Source organism: Pleurodeles waltl, chromosome 4_2 (assembly GCF_031143425.1).
Source record: "Pleurodeles waltl isolate 20211129_DDA chromosome 4_2, aPleWal1.hap1.20221129, whole genome shotgun sequence".
NCBI classification, from domain to species: Eukaryota; Metazoa; Chordata; class Amphibia; order Caudata; family Salamandridae; genus Pleurodeles; species Pleurodeles waltl.
The window spans coordinates 516,715,360-516,734,647 of record NC_090443.1 but is presented as its reverse complement, the minus strand read 5'-3'; the positions used below and the strand labels follow the sequence as shown (position 1 = coordinate 516,734,647).

The 19,288-nt window shown below is 49.9% G+C and overlaps 1 protein-coding gene across 3 annotated transcripts in view; it reads left to right on the top strand.

Moving 5' to 3' along the window:
* Positions 1 to 19,288, top strand: part of PRRC2C (proline rich coiled-coil 2C) — a 1,097,702-nt gene that overhangs the window by 613,944 nt on the left and 464,470 nt on the right. For all 3 annotated transcript variants that reach the window (XM_069232016.1, XM_069232017.1, XM_069232015.1), the window contains exons 19-21: positions 3,755 to 3,840; positions 7,855 to 8,043; positions 17,403 to 17,651. In XM_069232016.1, the coding sequence (XP_069088117.1) occupies positions 3,755 to 3,840; positions 7,855 to 8,043; positions 17,403 to 17,651 (524 nt within the window). The remainder of the gene's footprint in view (positions 1 to 3,754; positions 3,841 to 7,854; positions 8,044 to 17,402; positions 17,652 to 19,288) is intronic.

Genomic DNA, 19,288 nt, shown 5'->3' with positions numbered 1-19,288 from the left:
AGAGGGTTTTTAAATTTTACTTGGACAGGACAAAATGCTTGCGTAAATCACAGCAGCTCTTTGTTAACTATGGCCCAGGTAGAACAGGGTTGGGCACGTCTAAGCAATCATTATCCTGGTGGATTGTTTCATGTATACTGTTGTGTTATCAGTTAGCGAACAAATCTCTTGGTGGCAAGCCAAAAGCCCATTCTACTAGAGGTAAGGCAGCTACTGCGGCCTTAATGAGAAATATCCCTTTGGCAGAGATATGCAAGGCAGCCACTTGGAAATCGGTCCATACCTTTACACAGCATTACTGCCTTGATACAGATGCTAGGGCAGATGCGAAGGTTGGACAGGCCTCGCTTAAGAATTTATTTGCATGATGTAGGAAGTTGGCTCTGTATGTGCTATTTCAAAGTAAGGAATAGCATGCACAGAGTCCAAGGGTTCCCCTTAGAGGTAAGATAGTGGCAAAAATAGATAATTCTAATGCTCTATTTTGTGGTAGTGTGGTCGAGCAGTAGGCTTATCAGAGGGTAGTGTTAAGCATTTGTTGTACACACACAGGCAATAAATAGGAAAACACACTGAGACAATTCCAGGCCAACAGGTTTTTGTATAGAAAAATATATTTTCTTAGTTTATTTTAAGTACCACAGGTTCAAGATTAACAAACTATATTTTAAATGAAAGGTACTTCACTTAGGACCTTTGAATTAGCAAAATAGCATATACAGTTTTCACACAAATGGCAATAAGCTATTTTAAAACTAGACAGTGCAATTTTCAACAGTTCCTGGGGGAGGTAAGTGTTTGTTAGTTTTTGCAGGTAAGTAAACCACCTACAGGGTTCAAGTTTGGGTCCAAGGTAGCCCACCGTTGGGGGTTCAGAGCAACCCTAAAGTTACCACACCAGCAGCTCAGGGCCGGTCAGGTGCAGAGGTCAAAGTGGTGCCCAAAACACATAGGCTTCAATGGAGAAGGGGGTGCCCCGGTTCCAGTCTGCCAGCAGGTAAGTACCCGTGTCTTCGGAGGGCAGGCTAGGGGGTTTTATAGGGCACCGGGGGGGGGGGGGGGACAAGCCCACACAAAAAGTACACCCTCAGTAGCAGGGGGGGCGGCTGGGTGCAGTGTGTAAACAGGCGTCGGGTTTGCAATAGGTTTTAATGGGAGACCAATGGGTCTCTTCAGCGATTGGGGGGGGGGGGGGGGCTCCTCGGGGTAGCAACCACCTGGGCAAGGGAGAGGGCCACCTGGGGTTGCTCCTGCACTGGAGGTCGGATCCTTCGGGTCCTGGGGGCTGCGGGTGCAGTGTTTTTACCAGGCGTTGGGTCTTTGAAGCAGGCAGTCGCGGTCAGGGGGAGCCTCTGTATTCCCTCTGCAGGCGTCGCTGTGGGGGCTCAGGGGTGTCAACTCTGGCTACTCACGGTCTCGCAGTCGCTGGGGAGTCCTCCCTGTGGTGTTTGTGCTCTACAAGTCGAGCCGTGGGGCGTCGGGTGCAGAGTGCAAAGTCTCACGCTTCCGGTAGGAAACGTGTGTTGTTTCAAAGTTGCTTCTTTGTTGCAAAGTTGCAGTCTTTGGGGAACCGAGCTGCTGTCCTCGGGAGTTCTTGGTCCTTCTAGATGCAGGGTAGTCCTCAGAGGCTTCAGAGGTTGCTGGACCCTGTGGAACGCGTCGCTGGAGCAGTGTCTTTAGAAGTGGGGAGACAGGCCGGTAGAGCTGGGGCCAAAGCAGTTGGTGTCTGTCTTCTCTGCAGGTTTTCAGCTCAGCAGTCCTCTTCTTCTTAGGTTGCAGGAATCTGAGTTCCTAGGTTCTGGGGAGCCCCTAAATACTGAATTTAGGGGTGTGTTTAGTTCTGGGGGGCTACACCCTCTTTGTGCCTCCTCCCTGAGGGGAGGGGGACACATCCCTAATCCTATTGGGATAATCCTCCATCTGCAAGATGGAGGATTTCTAAAAGTTAGTCACCTCAGCTCAGGACACCTTAGGGGCTGTCCTGACTGGCCAGTGACTCCTCCTTATTTTTCTCATTATCTCCTCCGGCCTTGCTGCCAAAAGTGGGGACGTGGCCGGAGGGGGCAGGCAACTCCCCTAGCTGGAGTGCCCTGGGGTGCTGTAACAAAGGGGGTGAGCCTCTGAGGCTCACCGCCAGGTGTTACAGTTCCTGCAGGGGGAGGTGAGAAGCACCTCCACCCAGTACAGGCTTTGTTACTAGCCACAGAGTGACAAAGGCACTCTCCCCATGTGGCCAGCAACATGTCTGGTGTGTGGCACGCTGCTAAAACTAGGGAGCCTACACGGGTAGTCGGTTAAGGTTTCAGTGGGCACCTCTAAGGTGCCCTCTGGGGTGTATGTTACAATAAAATGTACACTGGCATCAGTGTACATTTATTGTGCTGAGAAGTTTGATACCAAACTTCCCAGTTTTCAGTGTAGCCATTATGGTGCTGTGGAGTTCGTGCATGACAGACTCCCAGACCATATACTCTTATGGCTACCCTGCACTTACAATGTCTAAGGTTTGGCTTAGACACTGTAGGGGCATAGTGCTCATGCACTTATGCCCTCACCTATGGTATAGTGCACCCTGCCTTAGGGCTGTAAGGCCTGCTAGAGTGGTGGCTTATCTAGACATATAGGCAGTGTGAGGTTGGCATGGCACCCTGAGGGGAGTGCCATGTTGACTTAGCCATTTTATCCCCAGTAGCACACACAAGCTGGCAAGCAGTGTGTCTGTGCTGAGGTAGGGGTCCCCAGGGTGGCATAAGTCATGCTGCAGCCCTTAGAGACCTTCCCTGGCATCAGAGGCCTTGGTACCAGAGGCACCAGTTACAAGGGACTTACCTGGATGCCAGGGTGGGCCAATTGTGGAAACAAAAGTACAGGTTAGGGAAAGAACACTGGTGCTGGGGCCTGGTTAGCAGTCCTCAGCACACTTTCAAATCATAGCTTGGGAAAGGCAAAACGTCAGGGGGTAACCATGCCAAGGAGGCATTTCCTTACAACTACCCTCTGATAAGCCTACTGCTCGACCACACTACCACAAAATAGAGCATTAGAATTATCTCTTTTTGCCACTATCTAACCTCTAAGGGGAACCCTTGGACTCTGTGCATGCTATTTCTTACTTTGAAATAGTACATACAGAGCCAACTTCCTACACCCACTCTGCGACAAATAAAGTGCTAGACCTATCTATTTATGCCTGTGCAAACTGGACTCTCTGCACAGTATACTTCATTTTAGTACTTAAAAACAAAAATCCAAACTTCTACAGCCCCAGTCGAATATTGAAGTGTGTTTTTAAATGTGTGTGTGTGTGTGTGTGTGTATATATATATATATATATAATCTGTTTTTTTTCTTTTAGTTAAAACCTTACACACTTTTTACAAGCCTCTATGAGAATATAAGATTCATTTACACATGTATTTACAAAACCAAATCTGAAAGTGGTGCAGCACTCAAAACAGCTACATTTTGATTCATCATCCTCTTACTCTTCCCTTTTCAGCACCCACCCAAAAAAAATGATTACAAATATGTAACTAGTTTTACTGCTGATCCTACTCTCTGATGCATCGCCTCTTCATTGGTGACCTGTTGAGAATGTTAATGCTTTCTTTTCCAGCTATTTATTTTTAAAATCATTGTTTTCCTTTGAATCTATACCTTATTTGCCAAACCTGCAAAAACAGTATTAAGATTTTTTTTCTTACTTGCCCTGTATAAGCACCAGTTATGAATGCCTGTTTCTTTTGATTCCTAGTTGCACCAGTCAGCCTGCCCCAACCTCCTCCTGCCGGAGCCTGGAATAAGCCCCTCGCAACATTTGTGCCATCTGGTGCATCAGAGGTAAAGACTCCATCACAGTGAGCACTGTGCTACAGCACATGATCATTCCATTATACTTAAGACACTGCTTACATATTGCTTGGAGCATTGAAGGTAGCGTGTAGTCTAAGATATATTCTGACACATCATTCACAGAGTCTGATTTACATGAAAATAGAAACTGTTCAGCATCTGTTGACATTACGTCTTGCCCCCCAGGGTTGTTCACATGTAGCTTGAGTATTTGCCCATGTAGAGACTTAACCTTTTAATACGTGTGTGTGTGTGTGTGTGTGTGTGTATATATGTTCTGTGGCATGTGTAGCTGCAGATACACATGCTGTGCATTATCCTGCCATGTAGTGTTGGGCTCGGAGTGTTACAAGTTGTTTTTCTTCGAAGAAGTCTTTTCGAGTCACGAGATCGAGGGACTCCTCCCCTTTTGGCTCCATTGCGCATGGGCGTCGACTCCATCTTAGATTGTTTTCTTTCCGCCATCGGGTTCGGACGTGTTCCTCTTCGCTCCGTATTTCGAATCAGGAAAGTTAGCTAAATATCGAAAAATCAACGGTGTTCTCGTTAGGTACCGGTTTAGTGTTATTCTATCGGCACCGATCGTAAAAGCGCTCTGGCGCCCTTTCGGGGCTTCCGTTCTTCAGCAGGCCTGGTTGGCCTGACCACATCCATCGCCGAAGACTAATGGACCGGACCCCCTTCCACTTCTGTCCGAAGTGCCACTCGAAGTATCCCTATACAGACCAACACCTGGTCTGTAATCTGTGCTTATCACCAGAACACTGGGAGGATACTTGTGAGGCTTGTTGAGTGTTTCGATCTAAAAAGACCTTACGTGATCGAGCGAGAAGACTGCAGATGCCGTCGACACCGAGAGAACAACTCAACGTCGGAGAGGAGGAAAGAATTTCCATTCAGGGGACGTACTCTGACGAATCCGAAAGTGAGTGACCTTCGACGATGCAGAGAACAGTGAGTAAAACTGCCCCGTCCAAAACGCACACAAAGATCGTTAAGGCCAAGGGGACGCCACCGCCAGCAGGCCATGGCTTAACCCATCGAAAAGAAGGTGATCTAACATCAGCACCGAAAAAGGCCAGAGATTTGCCGAAGACTTCTGACTCCGGTCGAGATTCCGGCACTGAATGAACTCGACACCGAGAGTTCGACTCATCCAAAGTGAGAAAAATATCGTCGGAACCAAAAAATACTTTTTGTGAAACATCGGTACCGAAAAAAGCGGCTTCGGAGCCGAAAAGAAGCTCTTACACAGAAGAGCAAGGACTTTCCAGCTAAATGCATGAAAGACACAGGTTTGAGCAGGAAATAAGTATGGATGAACCAGGCCATACGTGTAAGGAAATGCCTCCTTGGCATGGTTACCCCCTGACTTTTTGCCGTTGGTGATGCCAAGTTATGATTTGAAAGTGTGTGGAGGCCTGCTAACCAGGCCCCAACACCAGTGTTCTTTCCCTACCCTGTACCTTTGTTTCCACTATTGGCACACCCTGGCATCCAGGTAAGTCCCTTGTAACTGGTACTCCTGGTACCAAAGGCCCTGATGCCAGGGAAGGTCTCTAAGGGCTGCAGCATGTCTTATGCCACCCTGGGGACCCCTCACTCAGCACAGACACACTGCTTGCCACCTTGTGTGTGCTAGTGAGGACAAAATGAGTAAGTCGACATGGCACTCCCCTCAGGGTGCCATTCCAACCTCACACTGCCTATTGGTATAGATAAGTCACCCCTCTAGCAGGCCTTACAGCCCTAAGGCAGGGTGCACTATACCGTAGGTGAGGGCATAGGTGCATGAGCACTATGCCCCTACAGTGTCTAAGCAAAACCTTAGACATTGTAAGTGTAGGGTAGCCATAAGAGTATATGGTCTGGGAGTCAGTCATGCACGAACTCCACAGCACCATAATGGCTACACTGAAAACTGAAGTTTGGTATCAAACTTCTCGGCACAATAAATGCACACTGATGCCAGTGTACATTTTGTTGTAACATACACCCCAGAGGGCACCTTAGAGGTGCCCCCTAAAACCTTAACAGACTACCATTGTGGGCTGACTAGTTTTAGCAGCCTGCCACACACCAGACATGTTGTTGGCCACATGGGGAGAGTGCCTTTGTCACTCTGTGGCTAGTAACAAAGCCTGTACTGGGTGGAGGTGCTTCTCACCTCCCCCTGCAGGAACTGTAACACCTGGCGGTGAGCCTCAAAGGCTCACCCCCTTTGTTACAGCACCCCAGGGCACTCCAGCTAGTGGAGATGCCCGCCCCCTGGACACAGCCCCACTTTTGGCGGCAAGGCCGGAGGAAATAATGAGAAAAACAAGGAGTCATCACTGGCCAGTCAGGACAGCCCCTAAGGTGTCCTGAGATGAGGTGACTCTGACTTTAGAAATCCTCCATCTTGCAGATGGAGGATTCCCCCAATAGGATTAGGGATGTGCCCTCCTCCCCACAGGGAGGAGGCACAAAGAGGGTATAGCCACCCTCCGGGCTTGTAGCCATTGGCTACTAACCCCCCAGACCTAAACACACCCCTAAATTGAGTATTTAGGGGCTCCCAGAACACAGCAAGATAGATTACTGCAACCTAAGAAGGACTGCTGAGCTGAAAACCTTCAGAGAAGACGGAGACACCAACTGATTTGGCCCCAGCTCTACCGGCCTGTCTCCCCACTTCTAAAGACACTGCTCCAGCGACACGTTCCACAGGGTCCAGCGACCTCTGAAGCCTCCGAGTACTACCCTGCATCTAGAAGGACCAAGAACTCCCGAGGACAGCGGCTCTGTTCCACAAAGACTGCAACTTTGCAACAAAGAAGCAACTTTGAAACAACACACGTTTCCCGCCGGAAGCGTGAGACTTTGCACTCTGAACCCGATGCCCCAGGCTTGACTTGTGGAGAACAAACACCACAGGGAGGACTCCCCGGCGACTAGGAGACCATGAGTAGCCAGAGTTGACCCCCCTGAGCCCCCACAGAGATGCCTGCAGAGTGAATCCCGAGGCTCCCCCTGACCGCAACTGCCTGCTTCTGAGATCTGACGCCTGGTAAAGAGACTGCACCCGCAGCCCCCCGGGCATGAAGGATCTGTCTTGCAGTGCAGGAGCGACCCCCAGGTGGCCCTCTCCCTTGCCCAGGTGGTGGCTACCCCGAGGAGCCTCCCCCTTGCCTGCCTGCATCGCTGAAGGGACCCCTTGGTCTCCCATTGAAACCTATTGAAAACCCGACGCATGTTTGCACACTGCACCCGTCCGCCCCGTGCTGCTGAGGGTGTACTTTCTGTGTGGACTTGTGTCCCCCCGGTGCCCTACAAAACCCCCCTGGTCTGCCCTCCGAAGACGCGGGTACTTACCTGCTGGCAGACTAGAACCGGGGCACCCCCTTCTCCATTGAAGCCTATGCGTTTTGGGCACCACTTTGAACTCTGCACCTTACCGGCTCTGGGCTGCTGGTGTGGTAACTTTGGGGTTGCTCTAAACCCCCAACGGTGGGCTACCTTGGACCCAAACTTGAACCCCGTAGGTGGTTTAATTACCTGCAAACACTAAAACTCTTACTCCCCCCAGGAACTGTTGAAAATTGCACTAAGTGTCTCGTTTTAAAATAGCTCACAATTTTTATATTCACAACTCCTACCCCACCCTCTGCGAGGAAAACAATCTAAGATGGAGTCGACGCCCATGCGCAATGAAACCGAAAGGGAGGAGTCCCTCGGTCTCGAGACTCGAAAAGACTTCTTCGAAGAAAAACAACTTGTAATACTCCGAGCCCAACACTAGATGGCAGGATAATGCACAGCATGTGAATCTGCAGCGTCTCATGCCACGAACAGATGTACACTGGGTAAGTGACATTTTCCATATATAGTATGTTTTTAAGGTACACACAGGGCTAGCAGTTGTGTGTGCTTCTGTTCTAGGGTGTGTACTAACTTTGATAATGATTAACACTGACTTTGGTTCAGTATAAATCTTCAGATAGATTTTAACAACCATTCTAGGGCACAGGCAATGGTCAAGAGAATGTACTTGATCTTGGGATTGACGCCATCCAATTTGGAGCCCCTGCTTGCAGTGGCATTGATGAGGAAGTTATACTGTCTCCTTCCGAAAAACCAACTGAGACCCTGGCCGAACCTAAAGAGCAGCGGCAGAAACAGCCTCGAGCTGGACCCATCAAAGCACAAAAGGTAACAAACTTTCTATAATAATTTTTCTTTTCCTAAGTATGGCATCAAGGCAATATTATTCCAGTGGTAAGATGCAATAAAGAGTTACATGTACTTTGAAAGAATTGTGGGAGCTTAAGTATTCCATCTCCCTAATTACAACTTGAAAACCATACATGCGACTATGAATTATGCTCTAGATACCCATGCCAAGACAAATAGATTTATGTGTTTAAACACTGTCTTGTTTCTTGGTGCTGCCTTTAATCTGTTAACGAGGCTTCACTGTACATTAGTGTGGGAGGGAAGAGTTCTGATGGATACAACTACCTGTGGATTCCTCACTGTAAGGAAATGCCTCCTTGGCATGGTTGCCCCCTGACTTTTTGCCTTTGCTGATGCTATGTTTACAATTGAAAGTGTGCTGAGGCCTGCTAACCAGGCCCCAGCACCAGTGTTCTTTCCCTAACCTGTACTTTTGTATCCACAATTGGCAGACCCTGGCATCCAGATAAGTCCCTTGTAACTGGTACTTCTAGTACCAAGGGCCCTGATGCCAAGGAAGGTCTCTAAGGGCTGCAGCATGTCTTATGCCACCCTGGAGACCTCTCACTCAGCACAGACACCCTGCTTGCCAGCTTGTGTGTGCTAGTGAGGACAAAACGAGTAAGTCGACATGGCACTCCCCTCAGGGTGCCATGCCAGCCTCTCACTGCCTATGCAGTGTAGGTAAGACACCCCTCTAGCAGGCCTTACAGCCCTAAAGGCAGGGTGCACTATACCATAGGTGAGGGTACCAGTGCATGAGCATGGTACCCCTACAGTGTCTAAACAAAACCTTAGACATTGTAAGTGCAGGGTAGCCATAAGAGTATATGGTCTGGGAGTTTGTCAAACACGAACTCCACAGCACCATAATGGCTACACTGAAAACTGGGAAGTTTGGTATCAAACTTCTCAGCACAATAAATGCACACTGATGCCAGTGTACATTTTATTATAAAATGCACCCCAGAGGGCACCTTAGAGGTGCCCCCTGAAACTTAACTGACTATCTGTGTAGGCTGACTAGTTTTAGCAGCCTGCCACAAACCGAGACATGTTGCTGGCCCCATGGGGAGAGTGCCTTTGTCACTCTGAGGCCAGTAACAAAGCCTGCACTGGGTGGAGATGCTAACACCTCCCCCAGGCAGGAATTGTCACACCTGGCGGTGAGCCTCAAAGGCTCACCTCCTTTGTGCCAACCCAGCAGGACACTCCAGCTAGTGGAGTTGCCCGCCCCCTCCGGCCAGGCCCCACTTTTGGCGGCAAGGCCGGAGAAAATAATGAGAAAAACAAGGAGGAGTCACTGGCCAGTCAGGACAGCCCCTAAGGTGTCCTGAGCTGAAGTGACTCTAACTTTTAGAAATCCTCCATCTTGCAGATGGAGGATTCCCCCAATAGGGTTAGGATTGTGACCCCCTCCCCTTGGGAGGAGGCACAAAGAGGGTGTACCCACCCTCAGGGCTAGTAGCCATTGGCTACTAACCCCCCAGACCTAAACACGCCCTTAAATTTAGTATTTAAGGGCTACCCTGAACCCTAGAAAATTAGATTCCTGCAACTACAAGAAGAAGGACTGCCCAGCTGAAAACCCCTGCAGCGGAAGACCAGAAGACGACAACTGCCTTGGCTCCAGAAACTCACCGGCCTGTCTCCTGCCTTCCAAAGATCCTGCTCCAGCGACGCCTTCCAAAGGGACCAGCGACCTCGACATCCTCTGAGGACTGCCCCTGCTTCGAAAAGACAAGAAACTCCCGAGGACAGCGGACCTGCTCCAAGAAAAGCTGCAACTTTGTTTCCAGCAGCTTTAAAGAACCCTGCAAGCTCCCCGCAAGAAGCGTGAGACTTGCAACACTGCACCCGGCGACCCCGACTCGGCTGGTGGCGATCCAACACCTCAGGAGGGACCCCAGGACTACTCGAAGACTGTGAGTACAAAAACCTGTCCCCCCTGAGCCCCCACAGCGCCGCCTGCAGAGGGAATCCCGAGGCTTCCCCTGACCGCGACTCTTTGAATCCTAAGTCCCGACACCTGGGAGAGACCCTGCACCCGCAGCCCCCAGGACCTGAAGGACCGGACTTTCGCTGGAGGAGTGACCCCCAGGAGTCCCTCTCCCTTGACCAAGTGGAGGTTTCCCCGAGGAACCCCCCCCTTGCCTGCCTGCAGCGCTGAAGAGATCCCTAGATCTCCCATTGACTTCCATTACAAACCCGACGCTTGTTTCTACACTGCACCCTGCCGCCCCCGCGCTGCTGAGGGTGAAATTTCTGTGTGGGCTTGTGTCCCCCCCGGTGCCCTACAAAACCCCCCTGGTCTGCCCTCCGAAGACGCGGGTACTTACCTGCAAGTAGACCGGAACCGGGGCACCCCCTTCTCTCCATTCTAGCCTATGCGTTTTGGGCACCACTTTGAACTCTGCACCTGACCGGCCCTGAGCTGCTGGTGTGGTGACTTTGGGGTTGCTCTGAACCCCCAACGGTGGGCTACCTTGGACCAAGAACTAAGCCCTGTAAGTGTCTTACTTACCTGGTTAACCTAACAAATACTTACCTCCCCTAGGAACTGTGAAAATTGCACTAAGTGTCCACTTTTAAAACCGCTATTTGTGAATAACTTGAAAAGTATACATGCAATTTTGATGATTTGAAGTTCCTAAAGTACTTACCTGCAATACCTTTCGAATGAGATATTACATGTAGAATTTGAACCTGTGGTTCTTAAAATAAACTAAGAAAAGATATTTTTCTATATAAAAACCTATTGGCTGGATTTGTCTCTGAGTGTGTGTACCTCATTTATTGTCTATGTGTATGTACAACAAATGCTTAACACTACTCCTTGGATAAGCCTACTGCTCGACCACACTACCACAAAATAGAGCATTAGTATTATCTCTTTTTGCCACTATCTTACCTCTAAGGGGAACCCTTGGACTCTGTGCATACTATTCCTTACTTTGAAATAGTGCATACAGAGCCAACTTCCTACACTCACCTAAAGAATTTTCCCCACGCGCCAGCTTCAACGGAAATTTTCTTCTAGCTCTGCACGTGCACGATGACGTCCAATTGCCCGACTCCACTCGACGCCGATTGGCGTCATCCAGGCAATAAGCCCTCGTCGTCGTGCAGACGTAAGTTCCCTTTTTCCGTGCCTTCAAGTAACTGTTTTTCTTTGAGGCTACCAGGGAGCTACAGTTTCACTCCGGTGTAACTGTCACAACCGAGGAAGTCGGGTTTTAAACCCTGTAAACAGTGTGGAGGTCGAATGTCGGTCACGGACCCCCATGAAAATTGTTTATGGTGCCTTAGTTCCGACCATGAGGTAGTCATGAATCCTAAGGCCCTAACAGAATGAGAGGCAAAATTATTTCTTGCTCGTTCTAAGAAGAGGAAAGAGAGGCATCATCGAAGAGTCTTCTTCAATATCTTCGAAGACTCATCGGCGCCATCGGGACACATGGCGTCGTCATGACTCATGGCGCTAATCGAGCAGAGAAAGTTCCCGTTCAAGGTCGCCATCAGTTAGGTGCCGGCCGACGTGGGAGATCAGCCCGGCTGTCTTGCTGCCTCCTCCGACGTCTCCAGCTTGTCTGACGTCTCCACTGTCTGTATATGAAGTGGAACCAATCAGGAACCGAGGGTTTCTCCGGAGTAGGAGATGTCTGGGCCGTCATCAGCTTCCCCATCCGGCGCCGGTTACTCAAGTTTATCCGGCTTTTCCCGGCGCCGGGCACGGACCCGCAGCATTTTTGAATGCAATGTTTCATATTTTGCCACCATGGCGCCTGGTGGGTGGGCATGCGGGTCCATCAGGTCCTTTGGCCTTTAACTTGGGTGCACCGGCTCCTTACAAGCCGACACCCTTTATACCCTTTCTTCCTTCTGGAGGAACTGCTCCGGCGCTGATGCCTTTGGCGTCGCCCAGGAGGCCGCTGACGCCGACGACGTCCACTGTTCCGGCGCTGATGGATTCACCACGGATCCAGTCGACTGTGAAGTTACCTGTGGCGCTGGAGGGTCCCGCGTCGGATGGCTCCGAGGGTCGGTGCCGTCAAAGATCTTCAGCGTCGGCCGACACCTTATCGACACTGGGGCTCGAGTCCAGGCTCCGATCCAGGCGGTTGGCTTTAAGGCTGCTGGAAGAAGAGGAGTATGAGAGGCAGCATTTGGAGGAAGGTGAAATCGTGGAGCCTTCAGGGGACCTGCAAAGCTTAGGTACGGCAAGTGGCCTGGACACTTCCCCGGAATGGGATCTGGCTTCCCCGGGGGAGTATATGGAGGAGGCTGCCTCACTTCATGCTGTGGTGAGGAAGGCAGCAGACTTTTTCTACCTTCCACTTCCTGCTGCGGAGGTGAAGACAAACCTCCTGACTGAAGTGCTGCTTCCAGTGTCAGCGGTGGCAGAGCCTCTTCTGCCTTTTAATGAGGCTCTTTTAGACCCTATTGACGACATTTGGAAGAAGCCAGTGACTTCTGCGGCCGTCAACAGGGCGGAGGCGAGATGCTATTGTGTAGCACCAGGTGATCCGTACTTTCTGACCAAGCAAAAGGGACATCACCTCCTGTTGCAATAATAGAAGATGGCCGTCCAAACAGAAAGAACTCAGGAGAGTTTGGTTGTCCAAGCGTCGTGCTCCTCCCGTTCTGCTCCTGGTTCGTTCCCCGGGGCCCCTGCAGACAGGGAGTCTAAGAAGATGGACCAGGCAGCTAAAAATACCTTTTCTTGTAGCATGGCTTTAAAGTCTACCAATGCGACTTGAATTTTGGGGCATTATATTCATGCCCTTATTGATGAGGCTAAGTGCCACCCTGATTTGTCACAGGAGGTGTTGAACCTGTTGTCGGACGCTCAGGCGGTGGCGACCCAGGTAATTCAATCTGGGCTGGACACCTTGGATTCGGTGGCCAGAGCTATGGGCACATCTATAGCGACGAGACGGCAGGCCTGGCTGCGATAGTCAGGGTTCTCCCCTGATGATCAGAGTACTCTCCTGGACCTGCCATTTAATGGAGACAAACTTTTTGGATCAAAAGCCGACTCTGCTCTAGAACGATTTAAAGAGAGTAGAGCCACAGTGAGGTCATTGGATCTCCAGGCAGCCACTTCCTCTGCTTTCAGATTGTTTAGGAGGTTTAGAGGTTTTGGTCGTGGCGCTTCCTTTCGTGGCAGGCTCCATGCAGCAGGACAACAATCTGCAGGAACTCTTCCTTACAGATCCTTCAGGGGCAGGGGTAGAGTACGCACTAGAGGCGCCACCCAGCAGCACTCTGCCTCTTCCTCCAGAGGGGTGCAGCAGGGAAAGCAGCCTTAGTCCTCCAGCACTCCCTGCTCACACGTCTCCGGTAGGGGGGAGACTTTCCCACTTTCTTCGCATGTGGGTGTCCATAACATCAGACTCCTGGGTCACCGGCATTGTGGAGAAGGGTATGCTCTTCCCTTTTGGTAATTTCCTCCTCCCTTCCCTCCCCGCCCCTCTTTCTGTTTGGACGGCCATCTTCTGTTATTGCAACAGGAGGTGATGTCCCTTTTGTCGAAAGGTGCAGTGGAGTTTGTCCCAGAGCAGGAGAGGGGTCAGGGCTGCTATTCAAGGTACTTCCTGATCCCCAAAAAGGATGGTCGGTTGAGGCCAATCCTGGACCTGAGGATTTTAATTGGTCCCTCAAGCAGGAAAAGTTCAAGATGCTGACCCTGTCCCAGGTTCTTTTGCCGTTGAACGAAGGAGATTGGATGGTGTCTGTCGATTTGCAGGATGTGTACTTCCATATTCTGATCCTCAAGTCGCACAGGAAGTATCTCCGGTTTGTGGTGGAGTCGCAGCACTATCAGTTTGCGGTCCTTCCGTTTGGTCTTACTTCAGAACCTCGAGTCTTTACGAAGATGATGGCGGTGGTAGCAGCGGAGTTCAGAAGAAAGGGAATAGCAGTATTTCCTTATCTGGATGATTGGTTGATCAAAGCCAAGTCTCCGGAGCTCTTGCGGTGTCACCTGCAGTCGACAACTCAGTTGTTCGACCTGGGATTCTCAGTGAATGTGCCCAAATCTCACCTGGAGACCTCAACGCCTCCTGTTCATAGGGGCAGTGCTGGACACAGCATTAATTTGGGCCTTTTCCTCCGCCGCAGCGGATTCAGGACATTCAGACGTTGATTCCAATGTTTTAAGATGGAGTGGTCATCCCAGTCCTCAAGGTCCTTCTTCTGCTCGGTTTGTTCACTTCTTGCATTATGCTGGTCATGCATGCATGCTGGCACATGAGGGCTCTTCAGTGGTGCGTCCGCAGACAGTGGTTTCAGATCTCGGAGTCTGTAAGGATCTCCAGAGACGCTGCAGCGGATCTTCGATGGTGGGCTGCGGTCGGCAACCTTTTGCAAGGAAGGCCGTTCTCGCTGCCTCCACCAGTGGCCACAGTTGTGACGGATGCTTCCACTCTAGGGTGGGTAGCTTATCTGGGGGACCTGGAGATCAAAGGTTGTTGGTCTCCAGTGGAACAGAGGTTTCACATCAATCTGTTGGAATCGCAGGCGATAGGTCTGGCTCTCAAGGCCTTCCTCCCTTCCCTTCGCGGTCTGTCAGTTCAGGTCCTGACGGACAACACTACCGCGATGTGGTATATAAACAAGCAGGGAGGAGTGGGGTCGTATTTTCTCTGCAGAGAAGCTCTTTGACTCTGGTCCTGGCTTCAGGACCACAAGATTTGTTTGGTGCCACTTTTGGCGGCAAGTCCAGGGGAGATGATGAGAAAAACAAGGAGTCACCAGTCAGGACAGCCCATCGTAAGGTGTCCTGAGGTGACCCCTGCCTTTAGAAATCCTCCATCTTGATTTTGGAGGATTCCCCCAATAGGAATAGGGATGTGCCCCCCTCCCCTCAGGGAGGAGGCACAAAGAGGGTATAGCCACCCTCAAGGACAGTAGCCATTGGCTACTGCCCTCCCAGACTTAAACACACCCCTAAATTCAGTATTTAGGGGCTCCCCAGAACCTAGGAAATCAGATTCCTGCAACCTAAGACAAAGAAGGACTGCTGACCTGAAGCCCTGCAGAGAAGACGGAGACACCAACTGCTTTGGCCCCAGCCCTACCGGCCTGTCTCCCCACTTCAAGAAAAACTGCAACAGCAACGCGTTCCACAGGGTCCAGCGACCTCTGAAGCCTCCGAGGACTACCCTGCATCTAAAAGGACCAAGAACTCCCGAGGACAGCGGCTCTGCTCCATAGAAGACACATCTTTCCAAGAAAGAAGCAACTTTTAAGGACCACACGTTTCCCAGCGTGAGACTTTGCACTCTGCACCCGACGCCCCCGGCTCGACCTGTGGAGAATCACTACAGGGAGGACTCCCCAGCGACTGCGACCCTGTGAGTAGCCTGAGTTGACCCCCCCAGCGACGCCTGCAGAGGGAATCCAGAGGCTCCCCCTGTCCGCGACTGCCTGCTTCTAAGATCCGACGCCTGGTAAAGACTCTGCACCCGCAGCCCCCAGGGCCTGAAGGATCCGACCTCCAGTGCAGAAGCGACCCCCAGGTGGCCCACTCCCTTGCCCAGGTGGTGGCTACCCCGAGGAGCCACCCCCTTGCCTGCCTGCTTTGCTGAAGAGACCCCTGGGTCTCCCATTGAATCCTATTGCAAACCTGACGCCTGTTTGCACTCTGCACCCGGCCGCTGAGGGTGTACTTTTTGTGCTGACTTGTGTGTCCCCCGGTGCCCTACAAAACGCCCCTTATCTGCCCTCCGAAGACGCGGGTACTTACCTGCTGGTAGACTGGAACCGGGGCACCCCCTTCTCCATTGAAGCCTGTGTGTTTTGGGCACCACTTTGACCTCTGCACCTGACCGGCCCTGAGCTGCTGGTATGGTAACTTTGGGGTTGCCCTGAACCCCCAACTGTGGGCTACCTTGGACCCAACTTTGAACCCTGTAGGTGGTTTACTTACCTGCAAAACTAACAAATACTTACCTACCCCAGGAGCTGTTGATTTTTGCACTGTCCACTTTTAAAATAGCTTATTGCCATTTTTGCCAAAACTGTACAGTTTCAAGTCTTGAACCTGTGGTTCTTAAAATAAACTAAGAAAATATATTTTTCTATATAAAAACCTATTGACCTGGAATCGTCTGTGTGTGTTCCTCATTTATTGCCTGTGTGTGCACAACAAATGCTTAACACTACCCTCTGGTAAGCCTACTGCTCGACCACACTACCCCAAAATAGAGCATTCGAATTCTCTTTTTGCCACTATCCTACCTCTAAGGGGAACCCTTGGACTCTGTTAATGCTATTTCTTACTTTGAAATAGTATATACAGAGCCAACTTCCTACAATATTTCTCTGCAAAGTCTAAGTTCACCTGTTAACCTCAAAGGCACATAAAAAATGGTGATAACTGACGTCTGCACGTCGACGAGGGCTTCTTATTGCCGGCGTCGCGTGGAGTCGGGCAATTGTGACGTCATCGTCGACGTGCAGAGCTTGAAGGAAATTTCTGTCGAAGCTGGTGTGTGGGGAAAATTCTTTAGGTGAGGAATCCACAGGTAGTTAATGTATCCACCAGAAAAGGCGTTGCGGAAGGTAAGTAACTTGTTCTTTAGGCACGAGTATTGGATGACATGATGGTGACCGTGTTCTTTGTCTGTCCCCTATTTTCATGCGGTACTTATGACATAAGCAGGTAAAAGTAAGCCTAGCAGCAGTACCTACTCTTCAGCAGATGAGGTTAAGATCACTGCCCTTCCTAGATTAAAATCAAATCCTGTTAAGTACCCTAAGAACTTTGAATGTTGCTTGTGTCCATTTCATTCCAGTTGGAATCGGATTTTCTTGTAGCTCTTGCATTGATGCTGGCCAACGATGTTTGTTGAAGGTAACGTAAATATGTGGTTTGAAAGGTGTATTCTAATTGTGAGATGTTTACATTCTGTAGTCTTTCGTAGGCTCTTAAGATTCTTGTCTTAATGACCATAGTGGGTGTCATTGATTTTAAGTCCATTCATGTAAGCAGTTTGTATTTAAAACTTACTACATTTGGTGCAGACCTGTTAAAAATCTAATAATTTTCTGCAAAGCTGGTAACAAGTCATTTGTTTGGGACACAAAGAGCCTACCACAACAAGAAAGTGTGATAATTTGTAAACTTATGTTTGGTGATTCAGAACTAATTTTTGTGTTAAATGGTATTTGTTGAGCACATGATCACCAATGAGTTATCTCTTGGTGTTGATTGATAGCATATATGTTTTTCTGTCAGCTGTGCCATTTAGAAAAGGCTTCGACCACACTGGGAAGAGTGTCAAACCTAATGGGCTATAAAGCTGATTAATGTGTTGCTTTGGTTGTAGCTTCCAGATCAGACTATTTCAGACAACAAGGAGCACAAGCCAGGTCCTATTGGAAAAGAGCGTTCAATGAAGAACCGAAAGGTTAAAGACATCCCCCAGACTGATTCAGAGGGTCAGGACAAGCAGAGTCCCAATGCAGGACACTCTGCAGACGCTGTTATTGTGAAAGAATCGAAGGCAGTGACTGAGATGGTGCAAGAAATTGGTTCATTGTCTGTATCTGCATCAGAATTTGGACCTCATGCAAAGGTTAGTGTTTTTGAATAAGATGTCTCCTAAATGTACTTTTTCAATTACGAGCCTACTGTTTACTATAGTACTCTCTCAAAAGACAGCGTGAACCCTGCTTCAGTTTAAGAAAGACCTGAAAAAGAAACAAAGACACACCTCTTCAAAAAGTAATACATCTGACACAGATTCCTCACCTTTTGACTCTTCCCTGCATCTGACTGAATGTGGAAAACTTTCTACAATAACTTCTGAGTGCTGGCAGGTGATACCATTGGAGTATGACTTCTCTGTTCAACCTCCAGAAGTGATGACACAAAGCCACATATAGGTGTATGCTGATGTCTGTTGCACTTTTACAGCAATGCTCACGGACCTGAAGCTCTGCTCCAACTTTATTGGGGTTCTATGGTTACCCCTTTTTTGCCTGCTATCAGTGTGCTTATTGTTTTCACTGGGATCCTCCTAGCCAGGACGGTAGTGATTGTGCTCTCCCTCCATATTTGGTTACCTTGGTGCACACCACAATTGGCCTACTGGTGTCCTCTTATTAAAAGTCCCTAGTATATGGTACTTAGTTACCCAGGGCATTGGGACACCAGGTGTCCCCCTTGGGCTGTAACATGTAGTATGCCAACCATGGGAGCCCATGCAAAATGTCTGCCGGCCTGCCATTGCAGCCTGCGTGAAAAGGTGCATGCACGCTTTCACTACAGGTCACTGCAAGTCACCCCTATGGTAGGCCCTCCTAGCCCAAAGGACAGGGTGTAGGTCCCAATGTGTGAGGGGCATCCCTGCATGAGCAGAGGAGCCCCTATGAACTCCAGTTCCATTGCACTGGACTTTGTAAGTGCTGGGGAAGCCATTTCACCCGTGTACTGAACAAAGGGTCTCTACCTGTGACCAGCTTCATAATGGTAACTCCGAACCTGGGCGTGTTTGGTAACAAACATGTTGGAATCATACCCCAATACTAATGCCTGTATTGGTTGTAAGATTTCATGCACTCTCTGCAGGGCCCTTTAGAGGACCCCCCGGAATTGCTCTTACTAGTCTTCCAGGGTTTTCTAGACAATCCGTGCTGCTGCTGCCCTTCAGAGGTTTCTGCCCTCCTGCTGCTTGACCACCTCAGGCCGGTTAAGGCAGAAAAAAGGATTTCCTTTGGGAGAGGGAGGCAACACCCCCTACCTTGGAAATAGTGTTCTCCAGTATTGGAGTGTAAGGAAATGCCTCCTTGGCATGGATACCCCCTGACTTTTTGCCTTTTGTTGATGCCATTTATGATTGAAAGTGTGCTGGGACCCTGCTTACCAGGCCCTACCACAAGTGTTTTTTCCCTAAACTGTACCTTTGTTCCCACAATTGGAACACCCCTGGCACACAGATAAGTCCCTTGCAAATGGAACCCCTAGTACCAAGGGCCCTGTTGCCAGGGAAGGTCTCTAAGGGCTGCAGCATGTCTTATGCCACCCTGGGGACCCCTCACTCAGCACACGCACACTGCTTACCAGCTTGTGTGTGCTGGTGGGGAGAAAATGACTAAGTCAACTTGGCACCCCCCTCAGAGTGCCATGCCAACCTCACACTGCCTGTGGCATAGGTAAGTCACCTCTCTAGCAGGCCTTACAGTCCTAAAGCAGGGTGCACTATACCACAGT